This window comes from Pelodiscus sinensis, chromosome 2, assembly GCF_052426305.1.
Source record: "Pelodiscus sinensis isolate ZL-2025 chromosome 2, ASM5242630v1, whole genome shotgun sequence".
NCBI classification, from domain to species: domain Eukaryota; kingdom Metazoa; phylum Chordata; order Testudines; family Trionychidae; genus Pelodiscus; species Pelodiscus sinensis.
Window position 1 is genome coordinate 107529319 of NC_143053.1, and position 20342 is coordinate 107549660.

Consider the following 20342-nt stretch of genomic DNA (forward strand, 5'->3'; position numbering starts at 1 on the left):
ATCATACACATTGTTCAAATATAGGCACAAAGATTAAAGGCCAGCAGTGATTTTCTACAAAACAATTTGTTTAAAAAAAATTGTTAAATTAGGACAGAAAAAGAATAGGAAAGAAAAATAAATATGCAGGGTCCAGATACCATTTTGCTCTTCTGTGTTTTTTTATTTATTTAAATGTATGTTGTGCAGGTTAAAAAAAAAAATTCAGACAGACAATTTTGCAATCTGCATACCCAAACATATCACAGTAGTTCTATGCTTATAGCATGAAAGTGAATTATGCTAGAGGATACAAGTCAGAAGCATGAGAAAAAGGGTATATTAGCATCTCTATTAAAAAGCCTCAAAGCACTTGATGTTCATTTTCTTTCACATAACTAACAAGTAATTTTGATTATGTACCTTTTCAATGACTCCTGCTCCCAAACTGTTAATGGCTTTCATTTTTCTCTCTGACAATGGTGGATTAAACTGAATGGCATTTTTCTGAAGAAGGGCCAGCGGCACAGTAACCAAAACCTATGGAAGAATAAACAATCCCCATCACAACAATAGAAGAAGCTTAACAAAGCAATTAAAACTAGTCACATCTGGTAAGTAGCTATTGTTCTTATAACAGAAGACAGACACGGCACAATTCTCTCAGGCCAGCTTGGGGTTACTGTCTCCTGCACTACACATTAATGGCAGCCATGTGCACACATTCAGCAAAGAGCAGACTCCTCAGTCAGTGGTTCTCCCATTGTGGTCTATAGAGCGACTTGCATCACAGCGATGAACAATGATCCCTGATGGTTACAATTCTAGGGTTTCCCAGTGGCCTATTTTTTTTTTACTTGTCTGTATGCCATGCACAACAGATTCATGTCTTATTGTGCTGCTTGGGCTTCTCGTTGACTCAGCCTTGATCATGGGCACCCGGGGGCTTAGGCTGAGGAAGGCTCTGCCTTCCCAAATTGCCAGCCTAGTCCCTCCCACACTCCATCCCCAGAATGCCAGCTGGGAGCGGAGTGTTGCTACCCCCAGTGCCCGCTCTCCCATGCTCTGGGGCAGCTTAGGTCATGCTGCTGCCTCCCTTCCTGCTGCTCCCCGGGGGCAGGGAGGGTTGGGCGAGCTTGGGCCACGTGACCACCTCCCTTCTCGCTGCTCTGGGGCTGGGGAGGCTGGAGCCACATGGCCTCCTTCCTCTCTGCTGCTCCTGGGGCCAGGGAGGCTTGCTGTTCCAGGGATGATGAGACATGCACTCTTCTCCTCCCTGTAGTGCTGGTGGGTGCCTCATTGAGGGGGTGGGGCTAGGGGAGTCAGGCCCCCAGAGCCAGCCATAGTGACTGCCCATGGCCTTGATTAGCTGTACACACCCTCAAAATTAGAGAAGCAAGCCTGGGCAGATTAGAACAGTTGGAATGATAAGAAATGAGGGTAGATTTAGTAGTAAAAAGAATGATGTGTACTCCCAGAGAAAGGGAGTAAATAGAGAGAGCATGTACGTGTATGTGTGTGTGTGATATAAACATACAAAATAGGAGGGGGGGAGTGAGGAAGAGAGAGCATGTACGTGTGTGTGTGTGTGTGTGTGTGTGTGTGTGTGTGTGTGTGTGTGTGTGTGTGTGTGTGATATAAACATACAAAATAGGAGGGGGGAGTGAGGAATGTAACAACAGCTGTTCTTGTCACTAAAGCAAGCTGATTTTCAACATGTCTCTTTTATATTGCCCTAATGACTTTAGAGCATTGGATTGACAGATTTTTTTTAACCTCTACAGAATTTTATATAAATATAGATAAACTTGAAGCATACTAATTACCTTTTGTGCTGTCCACATAGTTCCATCTGCTGTGGTGACCTGGACTTCTTCCCCAGAATAGTCTATAGTGTGTACCTGTTTTACAAAGTGAAAATAATGGCACACCAAATTTTCTGAAACAGTATGTTCCCATTTAGACGAGGATAGGAAATTATTACAAGTCTATAAACTTTATTCCCACTACAGGTTGGCTCCCATATTTGATGCAGAAGGGCATGTTACATCAGAAAAACTAGCCACTGTGGAAAAAGGGAACTTGAAGCAAAAGTTCACTGTTCAAATGAAGCAACTCAGTTATCTCAAACCCAGATTAGTCTGTGGACTATGAAAACATGCTTGTATGCTTCAAAGCAATACCCTCTCATTCATCTAAAAGAGTGTCACAGGGAGGAGGGGAGGAAATTGTTCTCCATGGCCTCTGAGTATAGGTCAAGAAGCAATGGGGCTTAAACTGCAGCAAGGGAGGTTTAGGTTGGACATTAGGAAAAACTTCCTAGCTATCAGAGTGGTTAAACACTGGAATAAATTGCCTAGGGAGACTGCAGAATCTCCATCACTGGAGATATTCAAGAGCAGGTTAGATAAACATCTATTAGGGATGATCTAGACAGCGCTTGGTCCAGCTGTGAGGGCAGGGGACTACACTTGATGATCTCTCAAGCTCTCCCCCACTTCTACTATTCCTGGGGGAACAACCTTGACAGAACAACCGGGAATGAGAACTCCAAACATATGTATAGCAGGATGTGAGGTACCACCCTTTCATATCCAATTCAGTCCTCTGCTTAGCCACTGGCTGGGCAAGAGGGAATGGGACCAAGTGCTCCTCTTTCCTCATTTAAGTTAATCCAGGCATTTTAGAATCCTCTTTCTCTCTATTTAGCTGCCTTCCCCTCCTGCCCTCTCCTTGGCTGTGATACTATTAGTCTGATGGATTCCCTGGCACCATCATTTTACAACTCACCGGAAGCTTAAGATGAATGTCAATCCCTTCAGCCAGTTTTTCTATTATGGTAGAATAGCCAGGTATTAAAAGGGTATGATCTCCAGCAAACTGGGCAAAAAATTCATTGTGGTCCCATGAGCGTGCAGATACCTGTGAATAGAACATAATAGGTTGTCTCTAATAGTCAGGAGACAACATGTAAACTTTATAAAAGCCACACGTGTAGAGGAAGTCAAACTGGATCCTTCCATGCCAGGGGATCAGATGCATGGCAAACAACAAAGACAAGCAAATCCTCTCTCTAAATAAAGCTGTGCGATGCAAGTTGTCTAATTAAGCAAAATGGCACAATCTGGCTAAGTTACTAGGAGATACTCTACCGAGAGCATCATTTGGCAAAGTGCAAGAAAAGCATTGTGAAAAGACTGGTGTAAAGGCATAAAACATTCCAGATATCAGTAAAAAAGGGTTTCTGGCTCAAACAAGGATATACAAAGCCCGCAGTGTGGGGTGGGCTGCTGGCTTCCCAGGAGGGAAGCTGGGAGCCAGTGTTTAACCATTACAGTAACCAATAAACTCCTGCTTTATCAGTTAATCATTTAAACATTTATACAATTACATTCTTAGTTTCCATTAGATCACAGGAGTTAACTTCACATTTTGCAGTGAGCGCTTGAGTGTAATGTTCAAACTGGAGGTGAATTTCCCTAGGGTTAGGGTTATCATCTCAATCACCAAGAAGTCACCCAGGAGGTCTAAGGTGGAGCGGGGAACTGCCCCTATTTCCTAGGTTTCAGGGTAGTGCTCTAGACATTAGATTAGCCTTCCTCTCTCTTTCTAAATTACATCACATATTGACGAACCATGCACTCACCTGATTGAGGTCACTGCCACAGGCATACTCCAAGTTACTGAGATGGAATTGCAGCACCTTTTCTTCCAGATCACTGAACTGGATACCCGACTCCTGAATAAAAGCTTTATAGATCTCCTGTATCTTCTCTGTACAGGAACAGATTTAAAATAAAAATGTAGAAATTGGTGAGTGTGGTTCATTATTCTCTGAATCTCACTAGTTTGCAAGTTAACAATCAATACTAGGGATGCTCAAATACCATTTTTTTTTGTGAACGTGTTACCGCTGAAGTTTTTCAGTGGTTACACATTTACACGCAGGGGCACCAGCTCCCTGCGAGCATTGGCTCCTGCCTCCCCCCGAATGCCTCTGATACAGAGGCAGCAGGGGAGGGGGGCTGCATATAATCGTGAGGGTTAATTGATGAGCCCAGGTTTATTCATTAACCATTGCACACAGGTACATATTAGCTTCTCTACTTAATACTCATTCACATTTATTTCTGATGTAGTGAAAAAGCTGCTACAGAATACATGAAAATAAGATCTGTCACGTGATCAGCTGAAACCCTGATTTGATTTAGAATTAAAATAATTTGATTTCAGAGACTGATACGGCACTGTACATTTCCCAAGAAAGAAGTAACCTCAAAAAGGAGTAGATATTACCGTAAAAGTCGGGTAAAAATCTGGTTAAAAAGGAGTCCTGGAATAACTAACGTAGACAGCAGAGAAATTCATCGATTGGCTACCATCAGTAGACGGCACTGCAGTTGTGGTTTAAATGACACACATTCCCCAAGGCTAATTTATTAAAGAAACAAAAAACAAAAACACGCACAAAAAGCCACAACAATTCATAAATGCCACCTTCTATAGAATCTTGTGTAATTTTCACAAAACTGGGGTCCTATTCTAAGCTCTCCTAAGACTAATGGAGTCTCTTCATCAGTCACAGAAAAAAGGAGCAGAACTACAGTCTGAAAATGTAATTTTAAAACTATAAAATTATAAGTGCCCTGACTTTCTTTATCCAACCAAATCTGCTTCAGCTATTTCAGGCATGTCTGCTTGCAGGTGCCAGCTCTCTTGGGCTCATGCTAAGGGACTGTTTAACTGGAGTGTAGACATTCAGTACTCTAGAATTCCATGGTGAAAGAAGGGCCCTGAGGTTGGCTGAATGTCTACCACTATTAAAAAGCCCCTTATCCTGAGTACCATGAGCCCAAATCAGCTGGCACAGACCAGCCAAAGTTGTGTAATTGCAGTGTAGACATATTTTTAGATTCAAATTAGTAGCAAAGCCAATGTCTGGTAGTTAAAAATGGCCATGAAAACAACTGATCCAATCTGCTACGTTACTATCAATGTAGGAAAAAATTACCCTTCAAATGAGATATGATCTTCAAATCTGGGGGTTAAATCTTGGCCCTACTGAATTCAGTGGTGAAACTTCGATGAACTTCTAGGCTCTATTGAAGTGAAAGGCCAACTATACATACAAATATTCAGAATCTCCAAATTGTATATGAAACAAAAGGCAAATGCCAGAGAAGTCCTCTTATTTTGATAGTTATGAACACTGTCAACCTCTCTGGTGTCCAGGACAATTGCTCTCTTACCTCCAAGAGGGACATCTTGATGTTGGGTCTTATCTTTTCTCCATTCTGAGACAACATCCAAGATGGCATTGAAATGAAAGTCCATGCGCTTATCGATAGTGGGGTCAGTTATCCTTCCACCTTCTTGGATCAAATCACATCTCTCTCCTAGTTTGTGCATTTTAATGCCAAGCTTCAAAAGAAAGTTAAAAAATGAATAAAAGTAAAATTTCTTTGAAGGAAACTTCACTTTCTAAATTGCTCAAGTACATTTTTTTAAAAGGGTTAAATCATTAGGAATAAAGCATTGTGAGGAACATGGAATTTTCACACACTTTAAATAGTTAAGACTCCGGTCTAATTCAACCTAAGGATGTTAAGTAGCGATTAATTTGCTAGTTGAGTAGTCGATGGAATTTCCATGGACTACTCAACTAGTCAATAAGCACTTCCGTGTTCCTCCTTTGAAATGTACCAGAGCCCCAGTGGGGGCTCTTGTGCATGTCAAAGCTAGCACGCCACGTGGAGCCCGGGGCCAGCAGGGAGTCCCCTGCTGACTCCAAGATCCATGCGGGCGCTTCCGCTTCGAAATGCCCAAGAGCCCCTGCTGGGGACTTTTGTACATATCAAAGCTGGCATGCTGCATGGAGCCCAGGGTCAGTTGGGGAGTCCCCAGCTGATCCTGGGCTTCACCTGGCATTTCAAAGTGGCAGCGCCAGGTGGAACCCAGGGTCAGCTGAGGAGTCTGGCTCTCTGCGGCATTCCAAGTGGCAGCACCGCACGGAGCAGCTGACCCCGGGTTCCATGCGGTGCTGCCACTTTTAAGTACCTCCCTTTTATTCCCCCCCTTGCTACCTCTATCTGATAGAGGCAGCAAGCGGGGGAGCAGCTGGTCAACTATCCTGTTGACTAGTCCTTTACATCCCTAGTCTCAACCTCTTAAAATATTTAGTTCCAAGTAAAACGTGAAACTCTGAAGTTAAATCAGGCCCATGACTTTTAGTCAACAACACATCAAAGGCAGTACAAAGGCAGTTCCTAGCATTAGGAAATGGTCAGACTAGAAAAGTTGCTCTTTCCATTGCTTTTGTAGGACCGAGTACATGGCACACAGCAGGAGCGCCTTCTGTTCTTCCACACATACCCCACACTCTCGGTATTCTACCCTCCCATCTCACTCTATTTCAGAGACTCACTGCAACCCCCCCAAACCCTCTTCTCTCATATCGGACTCTGCGTCCTCCATACTGCTGAGCTTAGCAACCAGGTGCTTGGAGCTCTGTGTGTCCCGTTTTCACCAATATCAATATGGTTCTGCCTACTGAGGACTAGAACAATCCCTGAATGTTTTGTAATTGATCAAATGGGGCATTCAAAACAGGAAAAAGGTTAACCAATTACTCAGAGAGCATTAGCCTGACCGGCATGCTTACCTAGTAACCAGTGGGCAGGCACAGCACCTCTCTCGCTGTGACAAGCCACTCCGGCCCATGGCACAGCAGCACCCCCGCCCCTCCCCGGCTGGTTGCAGCAGCCTTGCCACCCGTGGTGGGACCCCAGTTAACTAATTAAAATTATATTGTTTAACCAATTAATTTGTAAAAGGTATTTACATCCCTAATTGAAAATTATTGCATTACAGACAGAAAGACAGATTAAGTTGAGTGTTAAACCTTGATTTGCTTGGGTAACTAACCTAATACTTCCCAAAAAAAAGTCACAGTAACTTGTTCCATAGAGTCCAAGTGGATGAAGCACAAATTCTTTTCAATGTGCTTTTACCTTGTCAGAGATATGGACTAAGATTTCCCCATTCTACCCACTTATCCTGTGAGGCTGCTTCCCACTGCAGGTCTTTCTCAAAAGTACAATTCTATATTGAAAAAAACCCCACCCTAAATAAGTGACCACACACACTATAATTCAACAGTCAGATCACTCTGGGTATTCAGAAGCCATAACTTCTCACTTTTCTGATTAAAATAAGGTTTTGCTATGTTTTCCTTTACTCTTCTTAGTGCCACAGACAGAGGATGGGACAGTTATAGAAAAATTCTCAGTTTTCTCCTGGCTCTGTCTCCAGCAGTCTAATTAGCTAAGCTCAACTTGCAAAAACTTAGCCTGGGATCTGTACATAAAGCTATCTGGGAATCTGCAATCCTCTAGTTTGAAAACAGCTTTTTACTGGTAGCCTGTCTGGATTTCATCTAGAAGTCATTGAGACAATCCCCACAACCCCATAAAACCACACATTAAGGTCACCTGGGGCTTTTAATTGAAAACTATTGCTGACTCCACTTTAAGGGCTTGCTAAAACCACAACCACCAATCTGTTGGGGACCAGTTGCAACACTGTCCTCAGTTGCAGGTAAAAACATGGCTCCTTCCAGTTGGTGCCCAGCTATTTTTATTTTAGCAATGTGCCTAACCCTGTGCTAAAGCCCTGCTCTGGCCAAGGCTGCAGCACAAATCAAAGACATGGTTACCACACTGATATCACTTACAAGACAGAACTGTGTTTTAATCACATCAACCCCATGTCATAAATTGGGTCACCAGATCTGGTTGTTACTGCAATACAGATGGACCCCAAAGTTCTCAACCTTGATAAGTTTATGTTTTACATACTGACCATTTCTCCATATATAAATTAGTAATGCTACGAATAGTTTTGAAAGTGATTTTTTCTATAGAGATCAATTTGATAGCTAAGTTAGAATTGCATTTAATCAGGATCTCTTGTTGTCACCCATTAAGTTGTGAACTTTCTCTATTAATTTGGTTCACCTAAGACAGTGATCACCAACCAGTAGATCGGGATCTACTGGTAGATCCTGGGGGCTCTGACAGGTGATCCTGACTGGTTTGGCCAGGGTGTTCCCCTCCACTGCCTCTCTACCCCCATCTCCACGGCGAGCAGGGTCGGGCCTCAGAGAAGGGGCAGAGATGGAGGTCCAGCAAGGGTATCTGGGTTTAGGCAGATCCTAGATTGACTTAGATTCAAAAAGTGATTTTGTGCTTTAAAAAATTAGAGACCACTGACCTAAGCTATAGTATAGACTAAAGATACTGTGAGCAGAATATCAATGAGTTAGATATTTCTTCACCTCCTTTCCTGAATTAAAGTGGACAATAATAATCATAAATGGCAAGACTGTTAATTCAAAATTTGTACTCTGAAAATACTTTGTCTTTTGCTTCATTTATAAAGTTGACATGGACCAAACTTCACTGTATTTAAAGAGCCATTTAAGACAATAAATACATGTGCAGTACTCTGTCTGAAAGGCAGTACTTGAAGCCAAGGATTTATTCTATTTCACCTTCATAAACGACTTAAATGTCCCAGCAAAACAATTACAATCACAAATAAAAGCAGCTTTGCTATAAGGAAGTCTATTGTGAGGGAGCGTTTGGTTTGATTTGAAATATTTTGAAGAAACAGATCATTTTAAGGTTAGCTCAATCAATGCCTTGCTTACAATAGATGCTGACTTGACTAATTCCCGGAAAGAATCTTTTATATATTTAAATATTAACTCATGTGGAGCAAAACCATGGCACTCCTACATATATACATGCCTACATCACTGACAATAAAGCATAACCATTTCAGGGAAGGAACCCACTTGCTCACACATTAGTGCTATTGGGTTGTTGACGCAGCCGTTGACAATCTGTGCTCCTTTTCCTACAGTGACTCCTTTGAAAGTCTTATCGTCCCACACGCGCCCACCAATCCTGTCTTTCGCTTCTAGCACAATGACCTGTAACACAAACATAGCTTAGGAAGTTGTCAGAGAAGATATTTTAAAAACCACCTATAAAGGCTCCACCAGGGGCGGATATAGAGCAGGGCGAACGGGGCGGCCGCCCCGGGCCCCGCGCATGCACATGGCGTCACTGTGCATGCACCGTGGCAAAGGGGGGGCCCCGCGGAATTATGCTGCCCGGGGCCCCACAAAACGGTCATCTGCCCCTGGGCTCCACAATTAAGACAAAATTAAGCTGCTTAGTTATGTTACTTCATACTTTCTTTTATTGATAAATAGACATTAAAAGAGCAGCCCTTCCATTCACATTCCTCAAATTGTCATTTAAAGGCTATCTTAAAGGTATACATACACTCATACAATTACAAAACAAGGCTCTCAAACTTTAACCAAAATTAATACCTTAATAAAACTAAGCATGTGCTAGATAAAACTAATCATCATTTCCTTATCTCAACATCTACAAGGTGAAAAAATTTCCTATTTTTCAGATTTAGAGACGTGCTCCAGTTGTTTAAGTTAATATATGTTGACCTTTCACTTACTCTTTTAAAATACATTTCATATACTGAAAAATAAATATTTTCTAAAGGGACGAGGGTTCTAAGTGAGTAGTCGAGTCGAGTACTCAACTACTCGCATTGCCCTGCCTTGCTGCCTCTGTATCTGAGGCAGCAAGGTGGGAGGAAGCAGGAGCTGGTGCTGGGGGGATCTCGCTTAAAAGCTGTTTCCCCCAGCACCATTTCCACAGTGCTACCTTACCCCCCACCCGCACTGCTGCCTCTATCATAGGCAGCAGCGGAGGAGGGAGAGGAAGAGACAGGGTGTGAAGCAGCCCCTGCCTGCCACGGGTCCAAGCTCACTGGGAACCTACATGGACAGGGGCTGCTGGACTTGGCGTGAACCAGGACTAAGCAAGCCCAGCTCAGTCCCAGTTGGACCCGGATCTGGGACTTACCCCCGCTGCGGCTTTGCAGTTTAAATGTAGTAACAGCAAAGTGGGCAGGTAGCCTGGCTCTTACTACATTTAAACTATAAAGCCGCAGCAGGGGTAGCACCCGGAGTCAGTGTGAGCCGAAATTGAGTGCTTTCCCTTATCCACTAATCGTGTCGTTGATAAATATTTTATCGACTACATGATTAAATACCTGCTTGTTAACATCCCTAAAAGAGACAAGCAATAATTTCCAATAAAACTGTTTTTACTGTTTGACATTAATATAATTCATTGCAAATTACCATTCATAAGCAAAAAAGCTTCAAAAATAAACTGCAAGGCGAAACTGCTGAGTTGGAATTCATATGCAAATTTGACACTGCCAAAGAGGTCTAAACGGAGACATGGAATGGCTTTCATTACAATAAGTCATTTTCCCTTCAAGCACCCTCATCTTCTCATCGCTGTTGAAAAAGAGCCACATCACCACATCCTGTGATGCTGTGCACAGGAAAGGGGACCATTTATACCACTGTTATTACCTCTGTTACACAATTTCCATAAATCTTGCACAACATGTATCATGTAAGTGGCAATGGAAAAGTTACAATCTATCTAATACAATTATCCTGATTAAATCCATGTATGATCTTTTTATCTAAAGTTGTAAATATTGGTTATGCATTTGTATCTCCAATATGTTTTGTTCCTGGGTGACATCTTTGAAATGGATTAACATCAGGGCTAGAAACCTATGCATTGATGGCCCATTAAGACACTCAGCTTACAGTGGGTCATTGAAGAAATCCATCCTGTCCAGTAAGCCTTTCTTTTAGACACCTCAGAAAGAATATGGCAAAGAGCTGCACAAGTGAGCAAAGCATGTGCAGCCATGTGATAATGAGATGTGACTCCAGATAGGGACATTAAATTTCCATGCACATGGCAAAGGCTATAAAGGATACCTCCATTTTGCCTCTTTCCTCTTCTAATTCTCTGGCTTGTGGATTTACAATTAAAAAGGAGCATCTTGAAATAGGGTACGTCTAGACTACATGCCTCTAGCAACAGAGGCATGTAGATTAGGCTACCCGGCATAGGAAAATGAAGCGGCGATTTAAATAATTGCCGCTTCATTTAAATTTAAATGGCTGCCACGCTGAGCCAATCAGCTGTTCGTCGGCTCAGCGCAGTAGTCTGGACGCTCGGAGGTCGACATCAAAGGCATTTGTCGACTTCCCAGGTATTACTCCTATGGACTGAGGACCTTCCAATCTTTTGGAAGTTACCAGAGAGATTTTATCACCGCTACAAACCTGATATTAGGACCATGCAATCATTTGTATTGTAGATGATTAATATATCATTTGTAGCTCTCTTCTTTTATTAATAAACCGGTAATTTGTTCACTAAGAATTGGCTGACTGTGTGATACTCGGGTAAGATCTCAGATACTCCAGATCAGTATCTATCTGATTCTTTGTGATCAGTAAGAAGCTCACACATGAAATACGTTTTAAAGAACCTCTTGGTATCTTAGATCTGATTGTATGTATGGGAGCTAAGGGGTCAAATACCTAAAGAAGACTGTGTTCAACTTCTGGTTAACCAATGTGGTACTGCAGAAGCTTTTTTGTTACTGGCTTCAGGAATCTAATTCTAGAGTAAATCACCAGTTTTGGGGGAGTGTCTGCCCTATTTCCTGAAGTCTGCCCTAAATATGGCCTTTTCAATGTGGCCCATTCAGGCAGCTGGTCACAATGATATTCAAAAGAAATCAAGAAGCCAGCTGCTCAAATCTGACAATCTCTAGTTCTGCAAACATTTACACACGGTAGCAGTTGGCCACTAATTTTAAAGGGGACTTCACATGTACAAAATTATTTCAAGGTAAATTTTTGCAGGCTCAAGATGATTAGAGCCATCAAAAAGAGTGGAGGAAGAGGAATATCATCAAACATATGCAATTTATGTGCATTTGTTTATTATAAATAAATCACATCAATTATTTTGAATTTTGGTAAAGTTAATTTAATAAACAAGAGTTAATTTTCCTTATTATTTACATTATGAAAGCACCTAAAGAACAAAATAAAGGATCAGAGTGTCTGTTCTAGACAATGTTCTCATAGGTCATTTTTAAAAATAGAACATAAAATATGTACTAAACTTATTGCTGTTTTGCTTTGATTGTTTGACTTTAAAAACAAACAACAGATATTACCTAACCTAATTAACCACTAGATTTTGTACATTTATTGGGCTCTTCTATGGACACATCTGTATTAGAAATATAATTTTTCCACTCCTGAACAGCAGGTTTCTAAACTCCCTCCAGTAGGAGGTCTGCTGTTAGTAAGTGTTGAATAACGTTATTTATCCCAAAGCTTCTTACCTTAATTCCAAAGTTGTGCAGTTGTCTTGCAGCTGCTAATCCTGCTGGCCCAGCACCAACAATGATGACAGATTTCTTTTTTGTTTAAAAAAAAAAAAAAGAAAAAGAAAAGAAAGAAAGAAGGAAAGTAGCAAATGTTCTTCTAGAAGAAAACTGTCAGTGCAAAACCAAAAATCAATCCTTGCACACAAGAAGTGAGATCTGTACTCCCACTGATTTTGGTGGTGTGGGATCAGGCCTGTGTTCTCTAAAACAGTCAACGATGATTTTGAAAGGCATGATTAATTAGGGTTCATGGTAGGCCTGTTACTGCAATGGGGACACTAGTTTAAAACAGATGTCTCAATTTACTTTGACTAAAACAGTACTGATAAAAAGCTAAGCAAGATCAAAAGCATCATGTATCTTGTAAGAATCTTTGATCACAAACGTCATTGAATAATGAAGACTAGTTTAAAATGCACTCACTATTCACTTACATGTAGCATAAAACTGTAATTGTCCATTTCTAGGAGATGCTACATTACATAAGAATATAAGAACATAAGAATGGTCGTACTGGGTCAGACCAAAGGTCCATCTAGCCCAGTAGCCTGTCTGCCGACAGTGGCCAGCACCAGGTGCCCCAGAGAGGGTGGACCGAAGACAAAGATCAAGTGATTTGTCTCCTGCCATCTTTCTCCAGCCTCTGATGAACAGAGGCCAGGGACACCATTTCTATCCCCTGGCTAATAGCTTTTTATGGACCTAACCTCCATGAAATTATCTAGCTTCTCTTTAAACTCTGTTATAGTTCTAGCCTTCACAGCCTCCTCTGGCAAGGAGTTCCACAGGTTGACTACATGCTTTATGAAGAAGAACTTTATTTTATTAGTTTTAAACCTGCTACCCATTAATTTCATTTGCTGTCCTCTAGTTAGTCCTCCTATTATGGGAACTAATAAATAACTTTTCTTTATCCGTCCTCTCCACACCACTCATGATTTTATAGACCTCTATCATATCCCCCCTCAGTCTCCTCTTTTCTAAACTGAGAAGTCCCAGTCGCTTTAACCTCTCTTCATAGGGGACCCATTCCAAACTCCTAATCATTTTAGTTGCCCTTTTCTGAACCCTTTCCAAGGCCAAAATATCTTTTTTGAGGTGAGGAGATCACATCTGTACACAGTATTCAAGATGTGGGCGTGCCATAGTTTTATACAGGGGCAGTAAGATATTCTGTCTTATTTTCTATTCCTTTCTTAATAATTCCTAGCATTCTATTTGCATTTTTGACCACCGCTGCACTCTGTGTGGAAGTTTTCAGAGAACTATCCACGATAACTCCAAGATCTCTTTCCTGATTTGTCATAGCCAAATTAGCCCCCATCATACTGTACGTGTAGTTGGAGTTATTTTTCCCGATGTGCATTACTTTACACTTATCCACATTAAATTTCATTTGCCATTTTGTTGCCCAATCACTCAGTTTGGTGAGATCTTTTTGGAGTCCCTCACAGTCTGCTTCTGTCTTGACTATCCTAAACAGTTTGGTATCATCCGCAAACTTTACCACCTCACTGCTTACCCCTTTCTCCAGATCATTTATGAATAAGTTGAAAAGGATTGGTCACAGGACTGACCCTTGGGGGACACCACTAGTTACCCCTCCCCATTCTGAAAATCTACCATTTATTCCTATCCTTTGTTTCCTGTCTTTTAACCAGTTCTCAATCCAAGAGAGGACCTTCTCTCTATCCCATGGCAATGTAATTTACACAAGAGCCTTTGGTGAGGGACCTTGTCAAAGGCTTTCTGAAAATCTAAGTATACTATATCTACTGGATCCCCCTTGTCTGCATGTTTGTTAACCTCTTCAAAGAACTCTAATAGATTAGTAAGACAGGATTTCCCTTTACAGAAACCACGCTGACTTTTGTCTAACAAATTATGTTCTTCTACATGCCTCACAATTTTATTCTTTACTATTGTTTCGACTAATTTGCCCGATACTGAAGTTAGACTTACCGGTCTGTAATTGCCAGGATCGCCTCTAGAGCCCTTTTTAAATACTGGTTTTACTTTGGCTACCTTCCAGTCATTAGGTATGGAAGCCGATTTAAAGGACAGGTTACAAGCCACAGATAACAGTTCAGCAATTTCCCATTTGAGTTCTTTTAGAACCCTTGGATGAATGCCATTTGGTCCCGGAGATTTGTTAACATTAAGTTTTTCTATTTCTTCCAAAACCTCCTCTAATGACACTTCAATCTGGGACAGTTCCTCAGATTCATCACCTACAAAGGACGGTGCAGGTTTGGGAATCTCCCTAACATCCTCAGTCGTGAAGACAGAAGCAAAGAAATCATTTAGTTTATCCGCAATGGCTTTATCATCCTTCATTGCTCCTTTTATATCTCGATCGTCTAGGGGACACACAGGTTTTTTTAGTGGGCTTCCTGCTTCTAATGTACTTAAAAACCATTTTGTTATTTCTTTTTAAGTTTTTGGCTAGCCGTTCTTCAAAATCTTTTTTTGCTTTTCTTATTACATTTTTACACGTGATTTGACAGTGTTTGTGTCTATTTATCTCACTAGGATTGGACTTCCACTTCTTAAAAGATGCCTTTTTGTCCCTCACTGCTTCTTTTACATGGTGGTAAAGCCAAGGTGACTCTTTTTTAGGTCTCTTGCTATGTTTTTTAATTTGGGGTACACATTTAAGTTGGGCCTCTATTATGGTGTCTTTAAAAAGTTTCCATGCAGCTTGCAGGGATTTGGCTCTAGTCATTGAGCCTTTTAATTTCTGTTTAACTAACCTCCTCATTTTTGTGTAATTCCCCTTTTTGAAATTAAATTCCAGAGTGCTGGACTGCTGAGGTGTTCTTCCCACTACTGGAATGTTAAATGTTATTATATTATGGTCACTATTCCCAAGCGGTCCTGTAACGGTTATCTCCTGGACCAGATCCTGCGCTCCACTCAGGACTAAATCGAGAATTGCCTCTCCCCACAGAAAGTTCATCCATGTCCACAATGACAACAGAAACCACAGTACTGATGAGCCCACTGAAGTCAATGGTGATTAACACTTCGCTAGCAAGAGAAAAGAGTTAAGCTGGGTCTAAACATGATCCTGACAAATACAGTTGGAATTACTGATTGAAACAAGAGCCCAAACTTGAAAACAGAAATTAAGCAGCAGCATACTCTGTCTACTAATTAATGAGAATATTACAGTTACCTACATTGTGGTAATCTTTGGGAAGAAGATATTGATCAGGACCGACTGACAAAATCCCTGTATTAATCAGCCCTTTTCTTGACATAAAATAAAGTATCCTCTCCATCTCTTGTACACAGCGAATACGTACAAGCCCCCGCACAATGATGCAATGTGTACACTTGTGAGGGGTGAGAACTTCCTGCATGTTGGGAAATAAGAACAAAATGAAGGCATATTAACCCAAAATTCTCCATGTTTTCCTATGCTTAAAATATATTTCTTCTGTAATTCGGTTGCTTAAGTCTAACCTCTAATCACACAGGTTTCTAAAAGGATTAAAAAAGAGTAAAAGGTCAGTTTTGTGTGTCAGACAATTGCAAGGGAGAATCGCTAGGCCATTTGAGTCTTCCAATTCTCCTATAATCAGAGTGAATTAGCATAAAACAAATAAGGTAAGAGTACAATGGACCTTGGCTACACCCATTATGCTTGCCAAATAAATATAGATATCTCAGCGATGCTAAGAATTCCAGCTTTTCCACTGAATATCCTCTGGAACCACCCAGTAAAGGTTTGTGCAAGTTGTTTGCTACTCCACCCAAAGTCAAAACAAGATCATATTCAAAAATCTTGAAGTGTTTTTAGAAAATCATCCAGGCTTCTGATCTCATTTATACTGGTATAAATCAGAAGTAACTTCAGTAAAATCAGTGGAGTTAAATCAGTGTAAACAAAAAAAGAGAAACAACCCTGTAACCATGTTTAGGATCATCTGTATCCCTGCAGAAGAGACTTCCATTCACTACATGACAGTTGTGTTGCAAACAACATGTTCAATCTGGACTGAGTTTCTAAACTACTAGAAGCTTTGATGCGCTTCCTTTTTCTTGAGGGATCCTCAGCTATAGTTTTGCTTTAAGCCTGTTCTCACACTTACCCAGGTTCATAAACATTCACCTACCTAACATTCATAAACAAAAAATAGTGAAGTGCCATAAAAAGTAATTTCATTTCCCTTTAGCAAGCTTATGCAGGGCCTTCATCTTAAAACTGGAATGTTTCAAAACCATGTGCAGATCTCTTTTAGGGAAGTTTCTTGACATTATTAAGTATAAGCAATTATTTTGTTTGGTGCTTGTGTCTTCTACACTTTGTATTTACAAAATCCCTGCATTAATCAGTCCTTTTCTTGACATAAAATAAAGTATCCTCTCCATCTCCAGAGTGTAATTACTATGTCTAATGAAAATTCTTTGTAGCACACAGACACTATTCCACAGACTCCAGGAAGGTTCTTATGCCCATACTTCTTGGAGGCAGAGCCTAAGAGCACATTATTAGTAACTGTAAAAGTATGCCATTAACTGTTGGTCTTGCTTACTTTGCAATTTGTGTACCACAAAGACAGGATGAGGTTTCTCAAAGCTAGGTACATAGTCGGATCTCGTGAATATTCTGGGAACTCATAGAGCTCATCTAATTCCATGACATCTGGTCTCACACAGAGTGCTTTACCACATTCATTGGGCTGATAGAAAGGCTGGAAGTATTTGTTCATCCCTGAAACGTAGTAAAGACAGGCCATGAATTAGTCATACTCTGCTATATCGACTGATCCTGTCCTAGCCACTGAACATACCCAGTGACCACCCTCAGGGCGATAGCGGGGAAATCCTCAAACTTCTGACAACTCTGAGGATTATCCCAAGGTTGCACTGCTTCATTCCCTTCTCTACTCTCCAAATCTTGCAATGCAGACCATCCTTCCAGCTAAAGGGGTCTGGACTTATCCAGGTTAGAAGTCTTTTTTGGCTCTCTGGGAAACACCCACGTGGGACAAATGGATGCAGTAAAAGGAATCCAGGCCATTAGATATTCTAGTCTGACATTCACATAATTCTTCTCTCTCTCTAAACAAGAATCTCAAAATACTTTATAAACAGTAATAATGTAAGTAAGCCTCACAGAAGTGCTGCAAAGTCTCTAACCTTATAGAGAAATAAAGTGATTTGCAAAGATTGCATGGAAAAATTTATATCCAGTTTAGAAAAGAACCCATATTTCCTGTCTCATCATCACACTGCATTAACCTCAAGACCATCCTTCATCCCAATGTGCAGTACAGTTATTCAATTCAAGTAACCGAACATGCAACATTCAAGAAAAGGACACAAATCTTTGCAGAGCTATATCATGGAAACAGAAGCTCTAACACCCCTTACCAGCCACACTAGGTGCACTCTTTATATGCTCTAACTTCACAGCATTAGATTCACCAAGTAATCGGTTAGTGCTGGTGCAGGAGGGACTCATCCCTACGCAGTCTGGATAGTAAGCAGACAGAAGAGGAGCTGCCACACTGTCTTTGAGCAAAGGAGGGAGGATGAGCATGGAGTACCACCAAAGGTCTGAAACTTCAGCAACTCTCTGGATGGAAGAAAGATGGCAGAAGAGAACAAGCATCAGTACTCTGAACACATCTGATTTGGTTTTTCCATTTTACCCCTCATAACTCAGACTTGCCAGCACTAAAAGCACCAACCTCATAAATAGTAGTTTAAAATCACACACACGTTTCCCCCCCTCCCCCCCCATTTCTCTCCCTGACTTAGGATATGTCTACACTACCAGGTTTTGTCAAGGAAATTAATGTCAAGACTCAGAAGTTGCCAAAGAGAGTTGTGTCTGTGTGTTTACATTTGCTCCCTTTGTTGACAGATTGTGTCCATATATTTAGCTCCCCCATCGACAGCAATGCACTGTGGGTATGTATCTCACAGTGCCCGGTGACACTAACCGTCGGTAGGTGTTGTGGGACTGCAGAACATAGCGCGGAACATCTTGGGACCACACAATGTCCCATCAGACACCAATTTGCTCAGGGGCTTCCAACATCCTTTTGCGTTGTTTCTCCAATTGCCATTCTCCACTGTGCATGTTGGCATCTGCAGCAAGAAAGAATGGATCCCACACTTCTAATTGTCATGAGGACCTTGTGCATAGCAGCAGAGATCATCTTGAAGTTGCTGACAGAAGACGACTCAGAGGAGCTTAACAGTGTGATATGGCAGCGGCTGTCCAGGATAGATTGGTGCTTTTGGACAAGGGAAATCAGCACTAATTGGTGGGATCACACTGTCATGTACTACTACTGAAGGGCTACTACTGAACTTTAGGATGCATAAAGCAACTTTCTTGGAGCTGTGTGCTGAGTTGGTCCCCGAACTGCAGTGTCAGGACATCAGAATGAGAGCTGCTCTCTCAGTTGAGAAGAGTGTGGCAGTCGCCATGTGGCAACTCCCAATTGCTACCAGTCAGTTGCAAATCAGTACTGCTGCAAATGTGCAGGGCAATAAATCATGTTCTGCTATGGAGGACCAGGACTCTGGGAAAAAGTGCATGACATAGCAGCTGGCTTCGTGGATATGGGAGTTCCCAGCTGTGGGGTGAAGGCCATACATGCACACACACTCTAATTTTACCGCCAGCTGACCTTGCCACCGAGTACATTAATAGGAAGGGATATTTCTCAATGGTGCAGCAGGTGCTTGTGGATCATTGTGCATGTTTCACAGACATCAGCATGGGGGGCTCTGGAAAAAGTGCTGAGCACACCCATCTTTCTAGCCTGTACAGAAAGCTGCAGGCAGGGACTTAGGTACTTTCTTGACTACAAGATTGCAGTAGGGGATATGGAATTGCCCATATCCTAGGGGGTGTATCTAGACTACACCCCTCTGTCAACACAGAGATGTAGATTAGGCACATTGAAATTATTAATGAAGGGGGGATTTAAATATCCTGCACTTCATTAGCATAAACATGGCTGCCACTTTTTTATAAATGGAGCTTTTTCGGAAAAACGGTAGTCTAGACGCGGATCTGTCGAAAAATAAATGCTTTTTCAAAAGATCTCTTATCCCTCATAAAATGTGGTTTACAGGATCTTTCGAAAAAGGCTTTATTTTTCGACCGAGCTGTGTCTAAACTGCCATTTTTATTTTTTCGAAAAAGCTCTGTTTCGAAAAAAGTGGCAGCCATGTTTATGTTAATGAAGTGCGGGATGTTTAAATCCCTGCTTCATTAGAAATTTCGATGTGCCTAATCTACATCTCTCTGTCAACAGAGAGGTATAGTCTAGACACACCCTGGGAGACCTGGCTTATCCACTGAAGGCCTGACTCATGAAACTGTACACGAGGCACCTAGACAGCAGGTAGGAGCATTTTAGCTACAGGCTGAGCAGGTGCCGCGTGGTGGTTGACTGCACCTTTGGGAGATCGAAGGCGAGATGAGGCAGGGATCCAGAAGGCAGGCTAGACCACACCAAAGACAATATTCCCACGGTTTTCGCAGCTTGTTGCACTTTGCATAATTTGTGTGAAAATAAGAGGGAACTAGTTACTTGGGGATGGAGCATGGAAGCATAGCAGGTCACTGCAAAGTTTGAGCAGACAGTTCAAAGGGCTGCTGTCAACAACAGGAGGCTTTGAGGGTGCACTTTGAAAAGGAGGGGCACTGAAATAAGCCTCTGTTACAGTTGCTTCCACACTGTACCCCTGCAATGCAACGCATAGCCAGAAACATGATTTTCAAGCCTGACCTGAGATTTACTGTTGGGATATTTCTACACACAAGTTTTAGTTCGGGAGAAGGATGCAAATAGCGCTGCGCATTTGCATACTGCCTCAGGGTTTTTTTGGAAGACGTTCTTCCAGTATTTACCCTACGTTTCTTAAAAAGTAAATAAAAGCATAGAAAATTATAAAAGTGTGGCTTTTATCATCAGAAAACAGTGCACTGACATGCAATAAAGCACCCCTGA

The 20342-nt window shown here is 41.6% G+C and overlaps 1 protein-coding gene across 4 annotated transcripts in view; it reads right to left on the bottom strand.

Annotated features, from left to right (window-relative positions):
• Positions 1–20342, bottom strand: part of KDM1B (lysine demethylase 1B) — a 40863-nt gene that overhangs the window by 7002 nt on the left and 13519 nt on the right. For all 4 annotated transcript variants that reach the window (XM_075921178.2, XM_075921176.2, XM_075921177.2 and 1 more), the window contains exons 9-18: positions 17740–17944; positions 16899–17077; positions 15540–15716; positions 12313–12387; positions 8837–8974; positions 5229–5400; positions 3626–3753; positions 2770–2901; positions 1806–1880; positions 403–519 (exon numbers count right to left, since the gene is read on the bottom strand). In XM_075921178.2, the coding sequence (XP_075777293.1) occupies positions 403–519; positions 1806–1880; positions 2770–2901; positions 3626–3753; positions 5229–5400; positions 8837–8974; positions 12313–12387; positions 15540–15716; positions 16899–17077; positions 17740–17944 (1398 nt within the window). The remainder of the gene's footprint in view (positions 1–402; positions 520–1805; positions 1881–2769; positions 2902–3625; positions 3754–5228; positions 5401–8836; positions 8975–12312; positions 12388–15539; positions 15717–16898; positions 17078–17739; positions 17945–20342) is intronic.